The sequence below is a fragment of the Cotesia typhae genome, unplaced genomic scaffold (genome assembly GCF_013202065.1).
Source record: "Cotesia typhae breed Kobodo isofemale line unplaced genomic scaffold, CoteBio_Ctyphae scaffold_121, whole genome shotgun sequence".
NCBI classification, from domain to species: Eukaryota; Metazoa; Arthropoda; class Insecta; order Hymenoptera; family Braconidae; genus Cotesia; species Cotesia typhae.
In genome coordinates, this window is record NW_027423773.1 from 3,823,310 (window position 1) to 3,844,149 (window position 20,840).

General features: G+C 27.5%; 2 protein-coding genes across 2 annotated transcripts in view; both read right to left on the minus strand.

Annotated features, from left to right (window-relative positions):
• Dtn (transmembrane protein 132C dtn) overlaps window positions 1–13,266 on the minus strand; it is a 94,706-nt gene extending 81,440 nt beyond the window's left edge. The window contains exon 1 of the mRNA XM_074252594.1: window positions 12,243–13,266. Within this exon, the coding sequence (XP_074108695.1) occupies window positions 12,243–12,303 (61 nt within the window). The 5' untranslated portion in view covers window positions 12,304–13,266. The remainder of the gene's footprint in view (window positions 1–12,242) is intronic.
• A 2,134-nt stretch (window positions 13,267–15,400) lies between these two features.
• Window positions 15,401–19,183, minus strand: LOC141533599 (rRNA methyltransferase 3, mitochondrial). Its single transcript, XM_074252571.1, has 4 exons — window positions 18,607–19,183; window positions 18,259–18,500; window positions 16,174–16,329; window positions 15,401–16,082 (listed from the first exon to the last, which is right to left on the minus strand). The coding sequence occupies exons 1-4, from the start codon at window positions 18,957–18,959 to the stop codon at window positions 15,478–15,480; spliced, it is 1,356 nt and encodes a 451-aa protein (XP_074108672.1). The 5' UTR covers window positions 18,960–19,183; the 3' UTR covers window positions 15,401–15,477.
• Window positions 19,184–20,840: the final 1,657 nt, after the last annotated feature.

The following is a 20,840-nucleotide window of genomic DNA, read 5'->3' on the forward strand; positions in this document are numbered from 1 at the left end:
TTTTATCCCCGACAAAAAAGGTTCGTATCAATTTTTTCGAATCTCTAATCATTGACTCATAATTTTAATTTTAATTCTTTAAACATAACTGCACGCCTCATAAGCGAAGCAGATGAAGTTGTGCTCTTCAATCGCTCAAAAATTAAGCGATTTCTTAAACTAAAATTGTCTCTATTTATTTTCTATTGCACTTATAGAACAATATTGACACATAAATGTCATGGAAAAACACTGTAGTTTCATCACTAATTCCATTTTTAAAAGACAATTTGCTTTTTAAATAAATAAAAAAAATGTTTAAAAAAATTATTTTATGGACGTCCGGCTGTCAAATGTATAGATGAAAATTGGCGTGGTCACGATAACTGCCGAAAAATTTAACCGATCTAGTCCATTTTTTATACGCTTCAATATGGTCTAAAACTAAGTCCTTTCGAAGATTACGGTCTAATTCACTGTAGATCATTTATAATGTCCAAAAAATTAAAAGAAAGTTATAATTAAATTATTATTTAATATTTCCACGTCATGCATTTAATTTTTCAATGATCAAAATTACAGTACTATGTATCTGCATAACTTTACCTTAATTAAAAGTTGCAAAAAACGAAAAAAAATTTTTTTTGGAAATTCAAAAATTCAAAATTTGGCATTTTTCAAAATATTTTTTTTTTCAATAGCCGTAAGTGTTCCCTTTCAAACAAACGAAAGGATATTCCTGTATCTATAATAGCGTTCTAAATATTACAAAAATAAATTTGAAAAACTGGAAAAATTGCAAAATTTTGAATTTGAATATCTTTTGAAAAAAAAAATTTTTTTTTTCCTTTGACAGAACTTCGTTATATGATAAAAGAAAACTTCTGACCAAAATTTGTTTAAATCGAAAGGGGTCGATTTCAACTATTTGTCTTGAATATTTTTCTTGAAGCAAGTAATTTTTTTCAGTGTAAGAACCAAATTTTACCGAATATTTCTGATCTATTTTACTTAAAAAATTTGAATTTTATCGTTAATTTTAGATTTACCACAAATTTATAAGACGAAGATCAGTAAATCGAAAAATATTGATTACTCCGATCCCGAGTACCGAATAAAAGTTTTTAGCCCGAGTAAATTATTCGAATTAAATCCTCGGGATTTTTTGCAGAGGATGAATTAAATTAATAAAATGTTTCCGCGATGAATTAATGTGCAAAAAAGTACATTGTGCCGAAGAAAAATGCGAAGAATTAAATAAAAAAATGTTTGTACGTAATCGTGTTTCGCTCTTATTTTATGTGAAAGTTATCGTTGATTGAATCAACTCACTCTGGTGCTCAACTCACGCATATAATATATGTATGTATATACTCGGATAAAGTAAGTCTATATAATTTATAAATATTTATACATTGAAATAAGAAAAAAAAAAAAAAAAACATTTTTAATATCGCGAGTTGCATTGTTGACTAGAATTGAATTTAGTCGGTGTACAAAATAAGTAAACAGTAAACAAAGTTGTTTTCGAACAGTAGCTGAAATACTTTTTTAAAAACATTCAACAGAGTTTGTAAAAACATAATAAATATTAAAAAAAATAGTAATGAATATTTTGTTATTGTTGTTGTTTTATTTGTTAAAATAGTAAACATGTATAGTTAGAATAAATCAATTCTCTTTAAGCCGCTTGCGCGCGCTTCCGGGATCGCGAAGGGTTCAAAGGGAACCGAGAGAGTTGTGAGCGGGTGAAGCTTGAAAGAGCTACCATACCCTTATACTTTATACCTTATACCCCAGTACCTTATACTTTACACATCAGATATAAGAATAGAAGAAAAGCTTCTGTGTATTGGCTTTGAAATTGAAAGAAAGGAAGAATAAAAAAATAAAGAAAGAATGGACAGAAGTAAAAAGAAAAACTGGTACTATCTATGACTCCGTATCCGTCGATGTGATACGTAGATATGTAGAATTTACTCTTAAGGCAAAACGCTTATTCGTGTACGAGATAATAAAAAAAAAATTAAAAAAAAAAAAGCGCATTCAGAGTACGTATTATTGAGTTTTAAAGATATCAAGGACAATTTTATTAAACAAGCCGTGAATTTGTTAACACTTTTGTGATTGTACGTGATAAAGGCGGCTTGCTTTGGATTTTTATTGTGAATTGTAATTGTTATTTTTATTACTTGCCGATGTTAATGTAAAGATCGGGAAAATTTATTCTATTGAATTTTTTTTTCTATAGATTTGAATTGATTAAAAATTTTATTATCATCATTTTTATTAAAATTTAATTCACTATTGATCTGTTCAATTATAATTTTAAATTATTAAATATTAAATATCAAATTCTGAGTAAAGTAATGTGAGCAATAATTATCAAGGAGCTAAGCTTACAGAAATGGAAAAAATTTTTGAACTAATTTAATAAAACATGAACTATAATCAATATCAATATTATTTTTATGATTATAATTATAACAGACATATTTAAAAAATTTTTAATGAATTGTTATATTCATTTGTTATATTCAATTGTTATATAAGTGTTAATTCATTTAAAAATTCTGTAAAATTTTATAAAAATTTTACACTCGAAAAAAAATACGCAATTGAAAATTGACAAAATTTTGAGTCAAAAGTAAGTTTTATTCTTGATTTAGGGTCTGTGAAGTTTTAAAAATTTTTTATATCATAAAATTTAATTTTAGCTAAAAATTTATTAAATTTATTAGTGAGAAAAATTTTTTAGCTAAGATAAAGTTTAAATTAATAATTAATCTAAACGACTAAAAAATATCTTCGATAATAAAATTTACATATGTGTAAACGTAATTTATTATCCAAAGATACTTTGACAAAAATTTATGAGAAAGTAAAGAAAAAGAAAAGAAGAGCTAGATGAATAGAATATAAGTCTCCAGATTTATAGTAAACCACAATTCTAATAGTTTGGACCGGAAATCATTATGTTACACATCAAGAACTCTCCCTATTATATGCGCTATCCGAGCCACGATTCACTTTACCTATAAAAATAGTTTTTTCAATAAAAAATGTTTACTTTCAATTGGGATCTTTGTCTCCAAGTTTCCTCTGCACATTCATCCCATCTCATCTATTCAACAATATTTCCTACGACCGGAGAATATCCCGATAAAGTTCCATCAAAATACTTATTATTATTCACTCTATCAAATGATTGCTAAATTAACCTCTTTCCCTTGAAAATTAATCTTTATCCTGAGCTATACTACTGTTTATCCGTCCTCAACTGCTATGAGTAAATAAATTCAAATTCCAGCTACCAGAAGATAAGATAAAAGTACCCAAATACAAAGAAGTAAATTCTTCACAAGCGTTCCTTATCATTTTTTTTTTATCAAGCCCAGTTTAGAAATACGGGCTGGATCCAGCCTTGATCCTTAAATTTTAACATCTCGACAAAAAACACCAAAACTCAAACGCCTATTCTCCTCGAAGATATATTTCCGTATAAATTAAGTATCGAATAGCCTTTAATTTTAAATTTACTTTTTTAATTTTTTATTTTCCACGACTCATGATATATATATATGTAAAATTAACATATATCGTGATACATCTACACATATTAAGTGCATTTATCTTAGGAGGGCCTAAATTAATTTTGGATTGAATTTAGACTGCTTTACATGGTTAAAAATTGTATAAATTAATTTTACAAGCATTTTTAAGATGTAACATCGTAAGTTCGAAAATACAAAATTATAAAGGTGAAGATATTGAAATTTGGTCCCGGATTACGATATGACAATTGTAATTTGTCCGACAATTTTTTTTCTGTATATGATAATACTCTGTAATAATTATGAAGGATGATGATTCGTTAAATTTTTATTTTACAGTGTTTAAAGATAGTTTGTAATTTAGTCTGCTGAGGTAAAGTACCCAGTACTTGAACACGTATAAAAATGGGACCAGTACTTGAATAGACTTTTCGAATTGTTGTAATACAAAATCCGTACATTTATTATAAGTAATATGCGCATATTATAATTGTTCAATGATACAGTAATTGATTTCTGTAAGTTTTTTCAATAGTAAATCAAAACAACTATATATTCGTTAATTTAAAAGTTGACCTATCGAGAATAGCCAATAGATACTATTTTTTCATGAAACTAGTATTTATTTATTTATTTATTTGTAAAGAAACACCCTCGGCAATTTACAACAATATGATTATTTTTATATGTAGAATGTTTAGTAATAATGATTTTATACAATACATAGCATCTGCAAAGAGGAGATAAATTTAAGAAATTAAACCGTATTAAACCGTAATTCGAACAATCAGTAAAAAAAATAGTATATCATCATTTTAACTAAAAAAAATTGAACAACCCAATGAAATAATCTTTCCTAAATAATAAATATTTTTTGCAAAGACATAAACTATAACTTTTATATTAAATTTTAGCGTCTAACTAACAACTATACCTCCAAATTTTCAAAGCGGTACCCAGAACTTGAACATGCCGGGGCTGTCTAATTTTAATTGCACTCTAACCTCTAATATTATCCTCTTCTAATTTATTCATAGAAGAGGATCAAGACATTAGACGATCAGAAAGAATAGCAGAAAAATATAATAACGTCATGTTTAAAATACCACACTTTACCATAAAATTATATGAGCATTCATTTGTAGTCCCTGCGATACGGTTTTGGAGAGAACTGCCCATTGAAATAATTGAATCTCATAGTTTAGAAACATTCAAAACAAAAACTTTTGAATTTTTCATTCAATTAGAAACTGACGGCAAATTGTAAATCTCAGGAAAATTTGCACAAATCTCTGGAATCTACATATCCACATACATATTATATTATATTATATCACTATATTATTATATTAATAAATAAATCCAATTAAATTCTACCATCATCATTTACTAAAATTAAAATTGCGATAAAATGTATTAAAATTTATCAAAATTATCATTTGTATTATGTATTACTTATCATTGTAATACTTGCTATAACTGTACGTGTACTTTTACCCATCTTCATACTAAAATATTTGTAAATTTTGCCATTCGGCTTGCTGCCTTGGCATTCAAACAAAATAAATAAATAAATAATAGATTTATAAACTAATGATCAGCATTGTGATTTGTATTAATTACTGCAAAGTAAATGAGTTTTATAGCTAAAAATTAATGTAGTTAAAAATTATTGAACGTTTTGAATTGAGTTTTTTTTATTTACAATTGAAAATTTACTTTGTCATTCATAAAAAATGTAATTGAAAAATTAAATACAAATATTTGTCATTTTTAAATGAACATATTAAATATTCATAGTTTTATTTTCAATATTAATCAATAATATGTTATAATTCTTTTGATATTTCAATGAAACGTTGAAAATTTTTGCTGTGCCTATTGCCATGTATTTCATTTGTTCAACTACTACTTCTTTCAGAGTCTATCTTAAAATTGTTGTCAAAATATAACTATTTAATTATCTGCGTTATTTTGCGCTTCAATCAATTTAAAATTGTTTATATTTTCATGAAAATCACTAATTTGAACTGATAATTACATCTTCACATATTAAAAGTAGGATCAAATACGTTTTAGACCAAATTTAACCAAAATTTTTAAGAAATATTTTTGTTGAAGAGAATTTGAATATCAAACGGTCTGATAGATTAGCCGCCAAGTGCAATAATATCACATTTAAAATGCCAAATTTCACTACTACTACCTATGAACGCTCATATGCGATGTCAGCTATACGACTCTGGCGAGAACTACCCTCTGAGATTGTACATTTGCTAAGCATTGAATCCATTTGAAACTTTAGCTTTTAATTTATTTTTAAATCAATTAACCGATCAAATTTTTTCATTTAATCATCAAAATGTTGCAATTTATCTTGTGAAATGGATGAATTGTTAATTTTAAATTTTTATTTAAAAAAATAATACGCGAACTTATTTGGCTTTGTAAAATATGTACTTTTACCATTTGGTCTTTACCTTGGCATTAAAATTGAATAAATAAATCCTAATTATTGTTCTTTTAATGTTAATTAGCCTGTTCATAAGTAATTATTCATAAACAATATGTTTTAATATAATTATAATTAATATTTTAAAATTACATACTAAATTAATATCCACTAAATGTGCAATAATGTAATATTAAATGTACTGTAGCATACGTTGCGCGCGTAAGCGCGGGTCTGAATGTTGCTATAAAATTATATATATATATATATATATATATATATATATATATATATATATATATATATATATATATATATATATATTCATGCTTATGATATATTTGACCAATCACGTTACGAATAGTTTGCTAACATGATATATTGTTATATTTTTTATCTAAATTGTAAGAGTGGAGTATAGTTTTAAACTCTGTAATGCACCTTCTGTTGAGATCCTGTTATTGCCCATTATGCTGTTGGATCGTTAATAAATAAAATAAATGAAAAGTTCTCTCCAAAAAAATTAATTAAATTTATTTAAAAATAGTCTTTAAAAAAAATTAACTTGATTCAAGAAAAAAAATATCGAACTAAGAAATTAATGTTGAAGAGTTTAATTGTCTTGAATCAAGCTGAAAAATTCTTGAATCAAGTAAAATTTATTACTTAAAGTATTTGTCATGGTACAATATTGTCAAAAAATTAGAGATTATACGCGCCGCAAAAGTATATGAGCCTGTAGCTAAGTAATCTATAATTTTTACGCAAGACTGTACTTGAGGAGACGCAACCCTTACAATTGTTTCTGTCCGACTCTTTAGATATATCCTTTTTGTAAATTGTTGAACTTTAATCTGTTATTTAAAAATAATTAGACGGTCAAAAATTTATTTTCATTTTTTTCTAAACTCTCAACAAATACATTAAAAGACTGTTATTTTTTTTTTTTTTTTTTTTATGAAATCTGGTACAGAACTGCAGAAAAGGTATGCAATCAAATATCTAATTTTTAATTGAATTCATCTCGGGTTGTAGATGGTCAATCGACTTCAAATTTTAAAGGTAATTATATCATCATATCCTTAATAAGTATACAAAAATTTAGAATTTTCTGAGGGTAGGCCTTAGCCATGACAACTACTTTAAACCAAAAAAAATTTCTTAGTTTTAAGAATTTTTCTGTTAATTTTTTTTTTTATATATATTTAATAAATCAACAAATAGTTCCCAAATAAACAGTTTTATTAACAATTAATAAATTATTCTCAGTGCAGCAATTTCTCTATCACTTGACTTAAAAATAAATTTTTTTTTTTCATGATAGTCACAGTAGCTGCATAAGAAAGAAGTCGAAACACATGATAGCATACTACTGTACAGCAAAGTAACCATTCCCAGGTACGGGATTTTGTCATTGAACCATAGAAAACAGTGTTTGAAAGCGTCCTCGTGAGTGGGTGTGGCAAACCGTGCAAAGTAAAATAGAATCGAGAATAGAGTAGATGCACCCAGCAGCCAGCAACCAGCACCTACCAATACCAATTTCGACATTCGACATTCGACATTCGACATTCGACATCGACATCGACACATTGATAACTTTCCGATGATGGTGGAAGGTCGAGTGCAGTATTTATATATATAATAGATCTACGTGAAACTCCGAACTGTACTCCTGTTAAATAAAATAAAAAACTATTGTCCTCGGCTGTTCTACTCAGAACAACCCTACACACGGCTACTCTTATACTCTTGTACTTTTGTATTACAATAGAGGGTTTACGAGACTTTTAAGAGACAAAAAGCGTAAGTGTGTGAGTATATATTGGACCCTCGACGCTTCCCTTCTGTTTTCAGTCGCTAATTTTTTATTCATCTAATACAAAGAAAACAAAGTAAAGTGGATTGCAATTTTTTTATTAAACTTTTAAATGCTTTTATTTATTTTAGTTTTAGTTTCAGTTTTGTCGCTCCCACCAGACATAAAGGGATTGATAAATAGAGTAGAGTATATGCTTCCGGAAGCGGCAAGTTAAAAGAGTTTTACAGTTTTATAAAAATCATCACATCCCTGTATGCATACTGCTGTATGTTGCGGCTAAAAAATAGATAACAGGGTGGGAAGAGGGTGGAAAAATAAAAAAATTCAAGTTGAATGTGGTACAGCGAGAGATGAAGAGACCAAGTTTAACGGGCTTGAACAGCCGTGCATCCGCTATTCTGCTGTAGTGTACTCTCGAAAATTTTAAGGAGAAAACGGAATAACTTTTTTACGGAATAAAAGTTTAAACTTTTGAGCTTTTTATTTTATATGTGTACATCAAATGGAGTTATGTACTTTATTTTAGTTTCTTTTTTATAGAGATTCATTTATCTCCGGGTATAATTATGCTCGTATAAACACGGAGATGAGATAATAGTGATATTTCTAATGTAAAATATTAATTTCAATTTAATTAGACGGAATTTCAATTTGAAATTTAATTTTAAGATTGTTTTATTAAACTAGGTGGTAGAAAAGGTTTAAATCAATGTTCTAAATTAAATATTTGAGATACGAAAAAATGATAAGAAACTTTTTTTTTTAAGAAATTAAATTTTCAAAAAAAAAACATTCCTATCGTATTCTCTTTATCTCTTATTATTTGTACAGTATTTCAATTTGAAATTACACAGAAAAAAAAATTTCTTGACTGGTGAACAAAATTTTTGGATCAAGAAAATTTTCGGGTACCTGAAGGAAGACCGAAGTTGTGTTGGTCGAAGTAAAAATTTTTCTTGAAATTCTATTCTTGGAGGAAGTAATTTTTTAATAAAAAAAAATTAATGAAATTTACTATCGAGGTATTTAATTTTTTGGAGCAAGAGAAAAATTTTCTCAAGGCAAGAAAATTTACTTCTATCAAGAACAAAATTTTTTGGAGCAAGAGGCTGAATTTTCTCAAAACAAGAAAATTTTCTTGACTTAAATAAATTTTCTTGGATCAAAGTGCGTATTTCTTAAAGCAAGCGATTTATTTTGTTGCAATAAGTGAAATTTTTTGTGTCAAAAAAAAATTTTTTTTTCGCTCAAGAAAATAATTAAGAAGAAAAATATTTTCTTGGCTCAAGTGAACCTTTTTTTCTGTGTAGATTTTAAGCATAATTGATTGCAACAATTATTAGAAAAGTTTCCAAATAATATTTCGGACCAAAAATTGAAAATACGGAAAAATAACAAGAAATCTTTTTAGTAAAAAATTGAATTATCTAAAAACAAAATAGTCCTTGTCGTGATGTATTTTGATTTTATATAAAATAAAGCTATCAATTATATAGAATGGTAAATATTACTATTTGGTTTTCTGTGAGTATTTCACTGCATGATAGTATAAAAAATATTAGAGTTTTTATATTTCGTCGGAAAACCGGAATGGGCTTTTTGTTCATTAATGAAAACATTTTTTAAAAGTCACTGGCATGTGACACATAAAAAAAAGAATGGGTTGTCATCTCGTGAATCTTGTCAAGCTCGTTTATTAGCCCAGGCGCCACGTGAGTACGTGACAGACTCGAGACCAATGACCACGATGCAATCCACCGCGTGCCCTCTAACTGGCTATCTCATATCAGTTATAAAAAATTGTTCATATTTTTTATTTTTGCACTTGCTTGTTATTATCTCGGTAACGTGTCACCGTGTGTCGGAAATAGTAATTAAAATTTTATTCCGGACAAATTCTATGAGGGTTTTATTAGAAATCAGAGATTCACGGTTTTATTTTAGTAATTAATAGACTTTTTAATGAGATTCTTTTAATTGCAGCACATACTTTTTTTTTTGGTAATATTAATGACAATTTTTTTTAATTGAAAAATTGTTAATAATTTTTTTTAATGATCGTAAAGCATTTAACAATTTTTTGTAATTTAAAAAAATAAATTAGTTACCAAAAATTATTTTTGAAAAATCGCTCTTTTATTTATTTTTTTTTTTTTTTTATTTCTACCTAAGAATTTTTTTTTTTAAATGAATATATTTTTTTTTACTAAAATTCATTCAAAAAAGGCAATTAAAAATAAAAAAAAGAAAAAATATCAATTTTTCATTAAAAAAAAATTTTGAAAAAATAATGTGATTTTTCTTACTTTTTAATTTTTTTTCCTAAAAAAATTTGTAGGAGTGACAGAAAGTTGTATTTAAAAGACATTTAAAAAAACACATAATTTTTTTTTTGTTCAATTTTGCGAAATTTTGTTTTTAAATGTAAAGAATTTTTTTTTTTAACCAAATAATTTTTTTCTTAAAGTTTATTTAAAATAGAATAATTAAAAGAAAATTCAATTTTTCAATAAAAGAATTTTTTTAAATCATTTAATTATTTAAAAGCTATAAAACTAATGAAAAAATTTATTTTACAAATAAGATTACCAAAAAAATTGTCAGATCATTTATTTTAATATTAAAATTTAAAATGAAAAAACCTAAATAATTTTTAAATAAAATTGATTCCGTATTTATAAACCTGATATAATTTTTAATAATATAGAAGCAACTTTCTATCAAAACCTTAATATTTCCTAATTAAAGCCCGTCTAATATCTACCGAGCTATCAATTTGAAAGACAAATGTCCAGAAGATTAAAAATCCTGGTATCACGCCCACAAATAAATCCTCGTCATAAAATAACTTAAAAAAAATATTATAAATAATAATACAATATAATATAATAGCTCTAAAACAATAAAAAGAAAAAAAATAATGTATTCTATGAACTATAAATATTTAATAAAATAAATTCAAAAAACACGTAGTTAAAATTTTATTTATCAGACCATAAAATCTAAATAATAAAAAGGTTAGCGGTTATTGAAAAAAGGGAGATGAAAAATGATAATAACAAAGTTATGTGCAATGATTGCGTACTCGTTGGAGTATAAGGAGCCTATTCTAGCATGAGTTGGGCATTTACTCGATGGATCGTAACGATATAACGGACGTAGACATCCATACATTCAATACTCTGGAGTTATATCAGCATAATGCCCAGCTCGTCTCATCTCTCCATCCAGGAGTCCGATATGAGAAGATTCTAAATAAAAGGAGCCCCGAGATCTTGGAGCCCCCGGGTACTCAGAGTTTCGTCACGAATCAGAGCATGCACACAATTATGCTTATATTTATATTTATTTTATTTATACAATTCACAATCTCTCATAAATATAAATCTAAATTTACATAGTTATCTATTTACTCAAAAATATTAATAATAATACTCGACTGAAACTAGAGTAGAGCTTGAGGACCAAATAACAATAGTAACATTGCTCGACGTTGTCTCTGACGCGAGAGTTATAAACTTTTGGAGTAGTTGTACCGTAAAATAAACGAGCCAGTGGTGCATACACCCACTACGCTGCTCTATCCACCGGTGAAGAATCATCAAGATCTTAAGCGACCAAGACGCTCAACTAATGGAAAAAGACCCTCGAAATTACCTTTTCTTCTTTTTTATAAAATTCATTTTTAATTATTTTTTAAACTTTTGAATAAAATCCTTTGTCATTACAACTTATTCTTTATTATCATGATAATTGTCTTTTATTGTATAAATTCTCTACAATTATATAAATTCATTATTTCTCGACTTGCTAAATATCTCTGAGTTGTAAGAGAGAACTTGAGAGTTTTTTTTATTAAATTCACGGAAATAGGACTTTAAAAAATTATATTTTAATATTTGATAAGACTTATTAACTGTTAATAAATATTTGTTAGTAAATATTAAGACTATTGGATGAAAATTTAACTTTCACAGTTTTTACAACCCCAATAAAAAAATATCAAAAATAACATGAATAATAAAAAAATGCTTATAATAAGTTGAAGAATTTTTTTGCAGTAAAAATAATTCGCGTATTTTTGTTGTAAAAAATTATGAAATTATTTATTTATTAATAGTTAAAAAATATATAGTTACATTTAATAAATGAACAAATTGTTTTCAAATAGATTAGTTTTCATCAGTGTACTGAAATTGACAGATATCTGGCAATTAAAAAAATTTTTTTTATCTATTTGATTCAGTTGTAAATTTTTTACACAAAATATAAAAAGTTATTTTAATAAATTAGAAAAAAAAAATATTTACACAAAATTTTGCCCTAATTTTTCTAAAATTTTGGGTAAAATATTAAAAACTTTTTCACTTTCTTATACTTAATAACAAATCTAAAAAAGAAAAAATTTAGTGATAAAAAAAAGTGGTAAACTTACCAATAATAAATATTATCAAAATCCACTCCATGTTTAATCGTATCTTGTAATTAATAACCATAATTTTCAATGCGTACACATGGTTAACGGAATGCTGCGTGTGCAGAAATTCCACCAATGTACCTTGATAGATATATATGTTAATTAAAACTAGAATAAATAAAATAAATAACAGGAATAATAATAATAATAATAATAATATCCTGGGAGTATTTATTAAAAAAGAATTCCTTAGCACTGGAACTGGCACTTGTTATTTAAATAAACTCAACAATAATCTTCTTTATCTCTTTACCAGGCACTCGGTAAACGTCACCGCGGTTTTTATTCACTAGCTACTACTGAGACGACAGGCACTCGTGTCACCGTCACTCACATTCAAGTTCATTCACATAATTTCTGTTAACATAAAAAATCTTAAGTAATATTACAATCATCTCGGTATGTAATAGCAATAAAAAATGAAACGAAAAAAAATTCACAAGTATCGAATGAATTTAACAAAATAATGAATATAAATATTAAAATAAAAAATAAAAATTATAAATCTGCAGTATCTTCTCGACGATGTACCAGATAATTATTCATATTACTATCAATAAACATAAATATATGCTCGCATGTATTCGTATATTTATACAAACGTGGTATAGCATGAAAAACGTGATTCTTGTCAAGTGCACGCCCGTCAACGTCCACGTCGTAGACGACTCTGTGTTGAGTTTGCGTCTGTGCGACGAGCACGCCAAGGAGGATGACGATACCCGAGAGAGATACTAAATCCCCGAGTTTTAGTATAGGTACGGGCTGTGGCTCCTACTCCTGGTGGTACTCCTTAGTGGAGGAGGAGGAGGAGGAGGAGGCAAAGCAGCACCACAACGCGGTACAAAAGTTGTGATATGATGCGCTTTATATTAGAGACTAACACTAACTAGCATCGAGCATGTAGAGCCTAGTCCCCAAGACCAAGACCAAGAAAAAGAACAGAGAAAAGAGAAGGCTGCGTGCGCCTCCTGAGTGCACACGTTTTCTCTACAAGTGTAAAAGGCTCCCTTCTTCGAGCTCCCTAAAATTCATCTCGCTTCTGGGAATTGCATAGAGAGTAGCTTCATCTCATTTTATCTTCCACACTGATGTAATATCACTCCCACCCACGGCAATCCCTCTCTCGGCGCCGTCGCTCGGAGTATTGACCGGTTTTATAGTTTTGTCTTCGTATTCGTATTCGGTCTTCAGCTTACACCAGCTTTAGACTTATATCCAACTCCATTTCGATTCAGATTCACCTTCCATTCCCGACACCACGGCAGCATCAACTGGACCAGCTCCGATAAATTGCGCGCGCATCTTTTTTAGAAGATCAAATTTTTACCTGAAAAAATATATTTTTGTCATGACGAAATTTTATTTTATTTTACTTTTACTTTTTAATCTCATGTTACATTAAATTACACTCACCCTCTTTATTGTCCGTGATAATTATGCACTTACATGTTTTGGTGTTATGTATAAAGATTTTTTGCCGGGCATAATATAAGCGTGCCGGCCACTTGTTCCGCTGCACTTCACAAGCCTTGATGTTGATGTAACACGTTTGTAGTAATGTTTAATTTCCGTTATACTTTTTCATTGTTTTATTTGCCCTGCTGAAGTTGTGAAGGACTAGCCTGAGCTAATGGGGTTGATTCAAGTGACGTTAAAGCCTTTTTTTGTTCAGGAAATTAAACGTCAATGTTTAAATTATTTCTTTTTTTAGAACAGCCAGATTAAAAAATAATTTAGTTTAATTTTAACTTCTTATTAAGATTATCAAAAATGAATAAATTTTCATTAATAATTAACTACCAACCTGCGGTCAGTTTCTGGCTGCCGAGATTTACGAATTATGAATAAAAAAACTTTGGCTTTTGGAGTAAATTTGAAAATTATAGTCCTATCACAGGATCAATTACAGATAATTTTATGGAAAAATTTGACCGAGCAAATTTATAGAACAAACAAACTATTAAAAACTCCTACAAAAACTTAATATAAAAAATTGACTAGAACTTAAAAATATATAAAATTTTGAAAAGGCACTAATTCCTGTCAAGACCTTTCGGATGTTAATAAATTTAAATATAAAAATTCCTTTAAAAATAATAATATACTCAAAATTAGTCACAAAATTTTCCTTAATCTCTTAATTATATAAATTAATTTTTCACTTATCACATTGACAGGTACAAAATAAAGTAAATAAATAAACAAATTACGTTTATCGTGAAATTCGAATCTACTTTAGATCTACTTCGAAAACTTATCATAATAAATTAGCTATTTCTGAAACACATGAAATATTGAAAAGGTACAAATTCAGGTCAGAAGCTTTTCAATGGTACTAAATTTAATCTAAAGAACTCAGATAAATTTTATTTAATTTTGTATATCATTAGTTTCATATTTTCAATTATATTTTTATAAAATAAATTTCTTTAAAATTATTCTTAATAAATGTTTCTTTTGATGATAAATCCATTTAAATTATATATTTTTAAATATTGAAATCATGGATAATTTTCAAGACTTTTATAATAAATTAATTTATTATAGAAAAATATTTTTTTTTAATTCGAACTCATTTCTTTAAATTTGTACGTTTAGATTTTTTTTTCTAACTTTTTTTTTTGTTTTTAAACAATTTGTTGTAAAAATAGAAAAAAATTTTCAAATATCTGTTAATTTCAGTATCAAATGAAATTTCTGGATAAATCATTAAAAATACCCACAATAAATTTGTTTAAAATATTAAAGTCTTATAAAAATATTGATAAAATAAAAACAAGTAATAAATGTAATATATTAAATTCGCGATATCAATATCACTTATACGCGACACAAGAAAATGATTTTTAAAGCTCACTTTTATGTAATACAAGACATATTTCAAGATAGCGCTAGTGATAACACGCTCCAGCTGCTCATCGATATGCCAAATAAAAGTGAAGCTAAAAAAAGTTTGATGAAACTTTTCAACGCTAGCTGAATCTAAAACTTATCTGTATCACACCTACAACTAATCTGAGAACGGATTTCATCCTCATATATCAATAATACGCTGCCATAAATTTTTCACGAGTCTCAGCGGATCTTCAATAAAAAATCATGGTATCATCAGCTTCAATTCAATAAAAATTTAACAATTTATTAAAAATATTTACATTATAAACATTAATTAATAACCAAAGTTTATCATTTATTTATCATTTTTTTCTTCAGAATCTTTAAAATTTTTCTCAACAGCTTTAAGTGCAAACTGGCGTCTTATTTCAAAAGCAATTATTCCCAAAGCCATGCTTGAGTTAAGACTGTCCACTCCATTGGTCATCGGAATATTGACTCGTACTCCAAACTTGTCATTAATCAATTTAACAGCTTCAAGACTTAAACCCTCTGTTTCCCCGCCGACAATTATAACAATTTCATCTTTGGTATAATCGGTCGCGTAGTATGGAATAACCGGAATATTTTTTTTCATCTCTTTAGCCAGTTGAGTCTCGTGCTTGATTTGCTGGGTAGTCTTCTTCTTTTTTTTATTTTTCTCTTCAACTTCAAGACTATCTTCGTTGTCCTCCAGCGCACTTTCTATCTCAGCATTAAGTTGCGCTTCTACTTGTTCATGGTCTACAAGTTCTTTAGCCGGCGCAATATCCTCTATATTGTGATCAGCGACGTAAATATTAGCATCTGGGTCGATGAATTTGTTCATGTTATCCCAGACCTGGCTGGCGAAAATCGGCATGCGAAAATGAGCTCCAGCTGCACTTTTCACCACCTTGGGATCCCAAATATCAACACAGCCTGAACATTTAATAAATTAATAAATTATTTTCTCTAATTTTTGTAAAATTAAATACTCAATAAAAATTTGTTTTAATAAAAAATCAATCACCTTTCAACGTTACAAATTTTTTGCAACCCACAGCAGCCGCTGCACGTAATATCGACCCCAAATTACCAGGATCTCTAACATTGTCACAAACAATAGTGACTGGTAACGCATCAGATGCTGGTTCGCGTTTTTCAGTATCTGGCATCACGAAAAATCCTGTAAAAATGTAAATATGGTTATTATTATCTATATTATTAAGAGAACAAGCAAAATTTAAATTTGGTATCGTTGGAAGTCTTTATTTGGAGTTGTGCATTTTCAAGGTTTCATATCATTTTCACCAATAGTCAATTTATGATGATAAGTTTTTAGGCTGCATTTGAAAAAGCTCTATCTCTAGATACATAATTGAGAAATGACATTGTATCTTGAGAACTATTGACATTTTTAAAGATATAAGCACGTCCCGATGTTACACTCATAAAGACCTTTCATTTGAGTACCCACATCAATTATTCATATGTTTATATATATATATATATATATTATATATATGTATATATGAAAAATATATCAAAAATGCATGTGGGTACTCAAATAAAAGCTCTTGATGAGTGTAACGTCGGGATGAGCTTATATCTTTAAAAACGTCAATAGTTAAAAAAGTACAGTGCCATTTAACAAAAGTCATTATTTAATAAAGCAAAATTTATTTATTCATAGTTCACAAGTCATGGCAGTCACATAGTGACTGCAAGGTTGCTAGTTTAATATTAATTTATAATGTAATATAACGATACTGCCATTCTAATACGTCGTATCTCACATTTAGAAAATGTTACAGCAGACGGTAAAAACAGTTAAATTAAAACATTGATTAAATGAGATTCAACGGATGAAAATATTTATTTAAAAATAGTTATTAAACAATTTAACCTTTAAATGTTTAATATGACTTGCATAGTATTGTTGTGGGTCTATTTTTCAAAAAAAGTCAACATATCGAATTTTGTGGGATACGACGTATTGATATGGCAGTATCGATAAGCACCTTATTAAATATATACTTGTAAATAATAAACTAAATGTATTGTCAGTGGTCTTAAAGGAGCAAAGGCTCCAGGATCAAATAAAATTATTTATCTATACTATCTATTCTATACTAATACTATAAAGAGGAAAAATTTGATTGTTTGTTTGTTTGTTTGTTTGTTTGCATCGAATAGGCTCCAAAACTACTGAACCGATTTAAAAAATTCTTTCACTGTTGGGAAGCTACACTATCCCCGGGGGACATAGACTATATTATATTAATTTTAGTTTTGAAATTTTTTTTAATATAAAAAAACTAAATATTCACAAGGCAGCACAACAACTTAATTAATTATATAAAATTGAGTAATTTATTTTTAAATAAATAAAAAAACTTAATGATTTAATTAATTGATCAAGTACAAAAATCAAAGAAACTGTCAGTAATGGGGTCTCCGACACTAATGGGTTCTTTTAAGCTATGGTAAATATCATCAATTTATATAAAATTAAATGCTTTATAATAAATCAATATTCTTTGTCAGAAAAACCATTTTAATAATTGAAATAATACTCTGGTCAACAATTGGTGTTGTAAATAATTTAATGTACCTAATATTAGTATGGCTTCTAGCATAGATTTCAATATGAATACTGATAATAATATTATATCAAAATATCGAATAACTAACTTTAGTAACAACTAACAGTACTAACAACAATATTGAAATTATTAATACGTTAGTGAATAGATTACCTAATGTCAAAACTATTATAAATTAAAAATAAAACTCATTTATAAGTCTAGTAAGCATAATACTACTAGTCAGTATTTGGAACATTGGCGGTCAATATTCGGAGCAATCGGCTGTGACGTTAATTATTACAATTTAATGATTATTATTGTGTATTTTATAAAAAAAAGTATTATAGTTTATAAGTGAAAACTATAAAAAAGCATAACACTCATTTCAGTTCATAAACTCTTCCAATAAATTGATAAATAATTTATTTAAGTTTATTTTATCTAAACTGGTGGAGATCTGGTGCTTTTACACAATTCCAGCCTCGAAACGTATTTAAATTAATAAAATAAAAATTTCCAAGCCTCACCCATAAGTCCTGGAGATGTAACCAATGTTGACCATGTTTGGATAGCCCTGTAAGGAGCTTTGAACAATTTAACTCCCGATTGTGGCAGTGAAAGCTTCTCTATATCAGGATTTCTGCTGAATAAAATAATTTCAGGCGTCAGCCCAGCGTCTATGGCGTCGTTGATCATCCTTGCGCCTTCTAAAACAACTTTGCTGTTTCTGCCACGAGTTTTTCTGCTCCTCACTGACATCATCAACGTTCTAGGGCGAAAATTAAATTAATTTATGCATGAAAAATAGTTATAGAATATTTATTATTGAATTATAGTTAATTATTAATTGAGAAAAAATAATATTAAACACTTACGTCAACGTACGGTCAGTTTCAGTCAACTCAATAAAATTCAACGAACCATCTTCTTTAAATTTAGTATCACTGGGAGTAACTTTCAATTTCTTTTTAATGTGACGTTTGTTCGGTCGAACTTTCAACGGAGCACGAGTCGGTTTTATTTTTTTATCCGACTCCAGAAACTCGTTGGGTCCATCGGCAGCTTCAGCGTACTCCAAGAGTTCCTCCTCGTTGACAATACGCTTCGGCTGACGATGGAACCAGTCAGAGTAGTTTTGGACTCTGGGGAGATATGAAACTGTCATCCGCTGATTTGATGACTGGAGATACTTTATTGTCATTCTTATCCCGCTTAATAACATTGTCATGCAATTGTTGTTTAACTTTAGCTATGGGCAACTTAACCTCACAATATTTCACGTGTTTTTTTTCAAAAAATCAATTAATTTGATAAGAAAATTTAAATTAATTAGAAATTTATTTAATGATTTTTTTCAAATCAATTATTCGGAGTAATTGCCGTGTGATTAATTATTAATTTTGTAAATTCTGAGTAACACAGAATTCAATCAACTCTACATGTTTTTTTTGGAGTTTACATTTAGGTAGAGGGCAGCAGATGCCGGGTCAATAAAATGCCGGCATCTGAGGACAATTGTAGATATTTTATAGTTCATTAAAAAGTATAAATTAATTTGTTCCACTTACCTTGGAGTTGACAGCTCGATCAGGATCATCAGCAATTTAGTCTATTTTTCACTCGAATTGATAAAGACGCTGAAAAATTAATTATAGTTTTTAATCATTATTAATGAATTGAAAGAATGAAAATTACAATGCTGAAATTGACAAGCATCAGACAATTTTTGTTTTTTTTTTTTTTTTTTTTTTCATAGCACAAAAAAAATTCAATGTGCTTTTTTTTTAATTTTTAAATGAAAATTAAGTTAGACGACATCACAAAATTTTTATAATTTTTTTTATTAAATAAATTATTACAGAGAAGAAAAAGTTTCATTTGTAAAAACTTGAAAATCTATGAAAGTTAAGTTAACCGACATTTAAAAATTTTTAGAATTTTTTTTCATTAAAAATTGCAATTGCAATTTTTTCAAATTTCTAGATATAGAATTCTTTGATTATAATCTTTTAATTAAAAAAATTGGCAGATGTCTGTTGATTTCAGTATCATGTGAAAATTACTTACCTCTATCGATGACACTTGATTAAAATCCCAAAAAGCATAATTTATTATGTATTTCAATTCGTCACTATGAAATTTATGAAAACTCAACGAAAACTTTAAATTAAATAAAAAAAAAACTGAAACAGACTGCTAAAATTTCAATCTGGCATCACGAACAATCTCGAAAACTTTAATTATATATTTTTATCATTTTAAACATTTATCATCAATGAATGAAAACGATGAGTTAATAATTATCTTGAAATCAGCACGTATATTTAAAAATTTTTTGATATTTTTTATGAATTGAATTAAACACAAAAAAAAAATTATTTTTTAATTTTTCAAAAGTGGAATTTTTCCTTTTTATTTTTTTTGTAATAATTTTTTTAATAAGAAAAATCTTTAAAATTTTCAGATGTTTGCTGATTCCATTTTCATAGTTAATAATTAGAAGTAAATAAATAGGAGAGTAAATAATTTCACGTCAGTAAAAAACAACACTAATTTCAGCAAGATTCACAAACATACACGCAACGCGACAAGCTTCCAACGGTTTCTAGTTCCCCACTCTTCTCTCCCCGCCACTCTTCTTTTTCCCGCCGCAAAGATTGAGAATTGAAATTAAAAATGTTTTTTTAATAAATACAAACTTATAAATATTCTTAAAAATAGTTAAATATATTATTTATCACTGATAATTATTTAATATTTTTATTTGTAGAAGTAAAAATCGATTAATAAAAAAAAAAGTAATTTGAATTTCACATTCTCAAAAATGCGCGCGCAAAAGTTTCAATAGATAATCGATAGGTGGCGTTAAATGGAAAGGTTGAATTTCAGACTTTCAAACCCAACGGCCATATGCAGTTCCAGCAGACACAAATTGCAGCATGGAGCTTAACGCTGACTGATAAATCTCTGAAGGTAATTCTAATTCCGTGTTTTATATTAAAAATAACAATCAAAATCAATTACTGTTTTTTAATTTAATTAATGTTTCGTTATTTTAAATAACTCGGTACTTCCTGATTTTAGTGACCGTCAACAATTTCCATTAAAT

Bases quoted from the DNA above. Each gene is read 5' to 3' on its own strand.
- LOC141533599 (XM_074252571.1), bottom strand. From the start codon at position 18,959: ATGACAATGTTATTAAGCGGGATAAGAATGACAATAAAGTATCTCCAG. The intron at 18,501-18,606 runs GTAAGTGTTTAA...TTTTCGCCCTAG, and splicing joins GAAACTGACCGTACGTTGAC to AACGTTGATGATGTCAGTGA. The intron at 16,083-16,173 runs GTGATTGATTTT...TTAAATGTTCAG, and splicing joins AAAATTTGTAACGTTGAAAG to GCTGTGTTGATATTTGGGAT.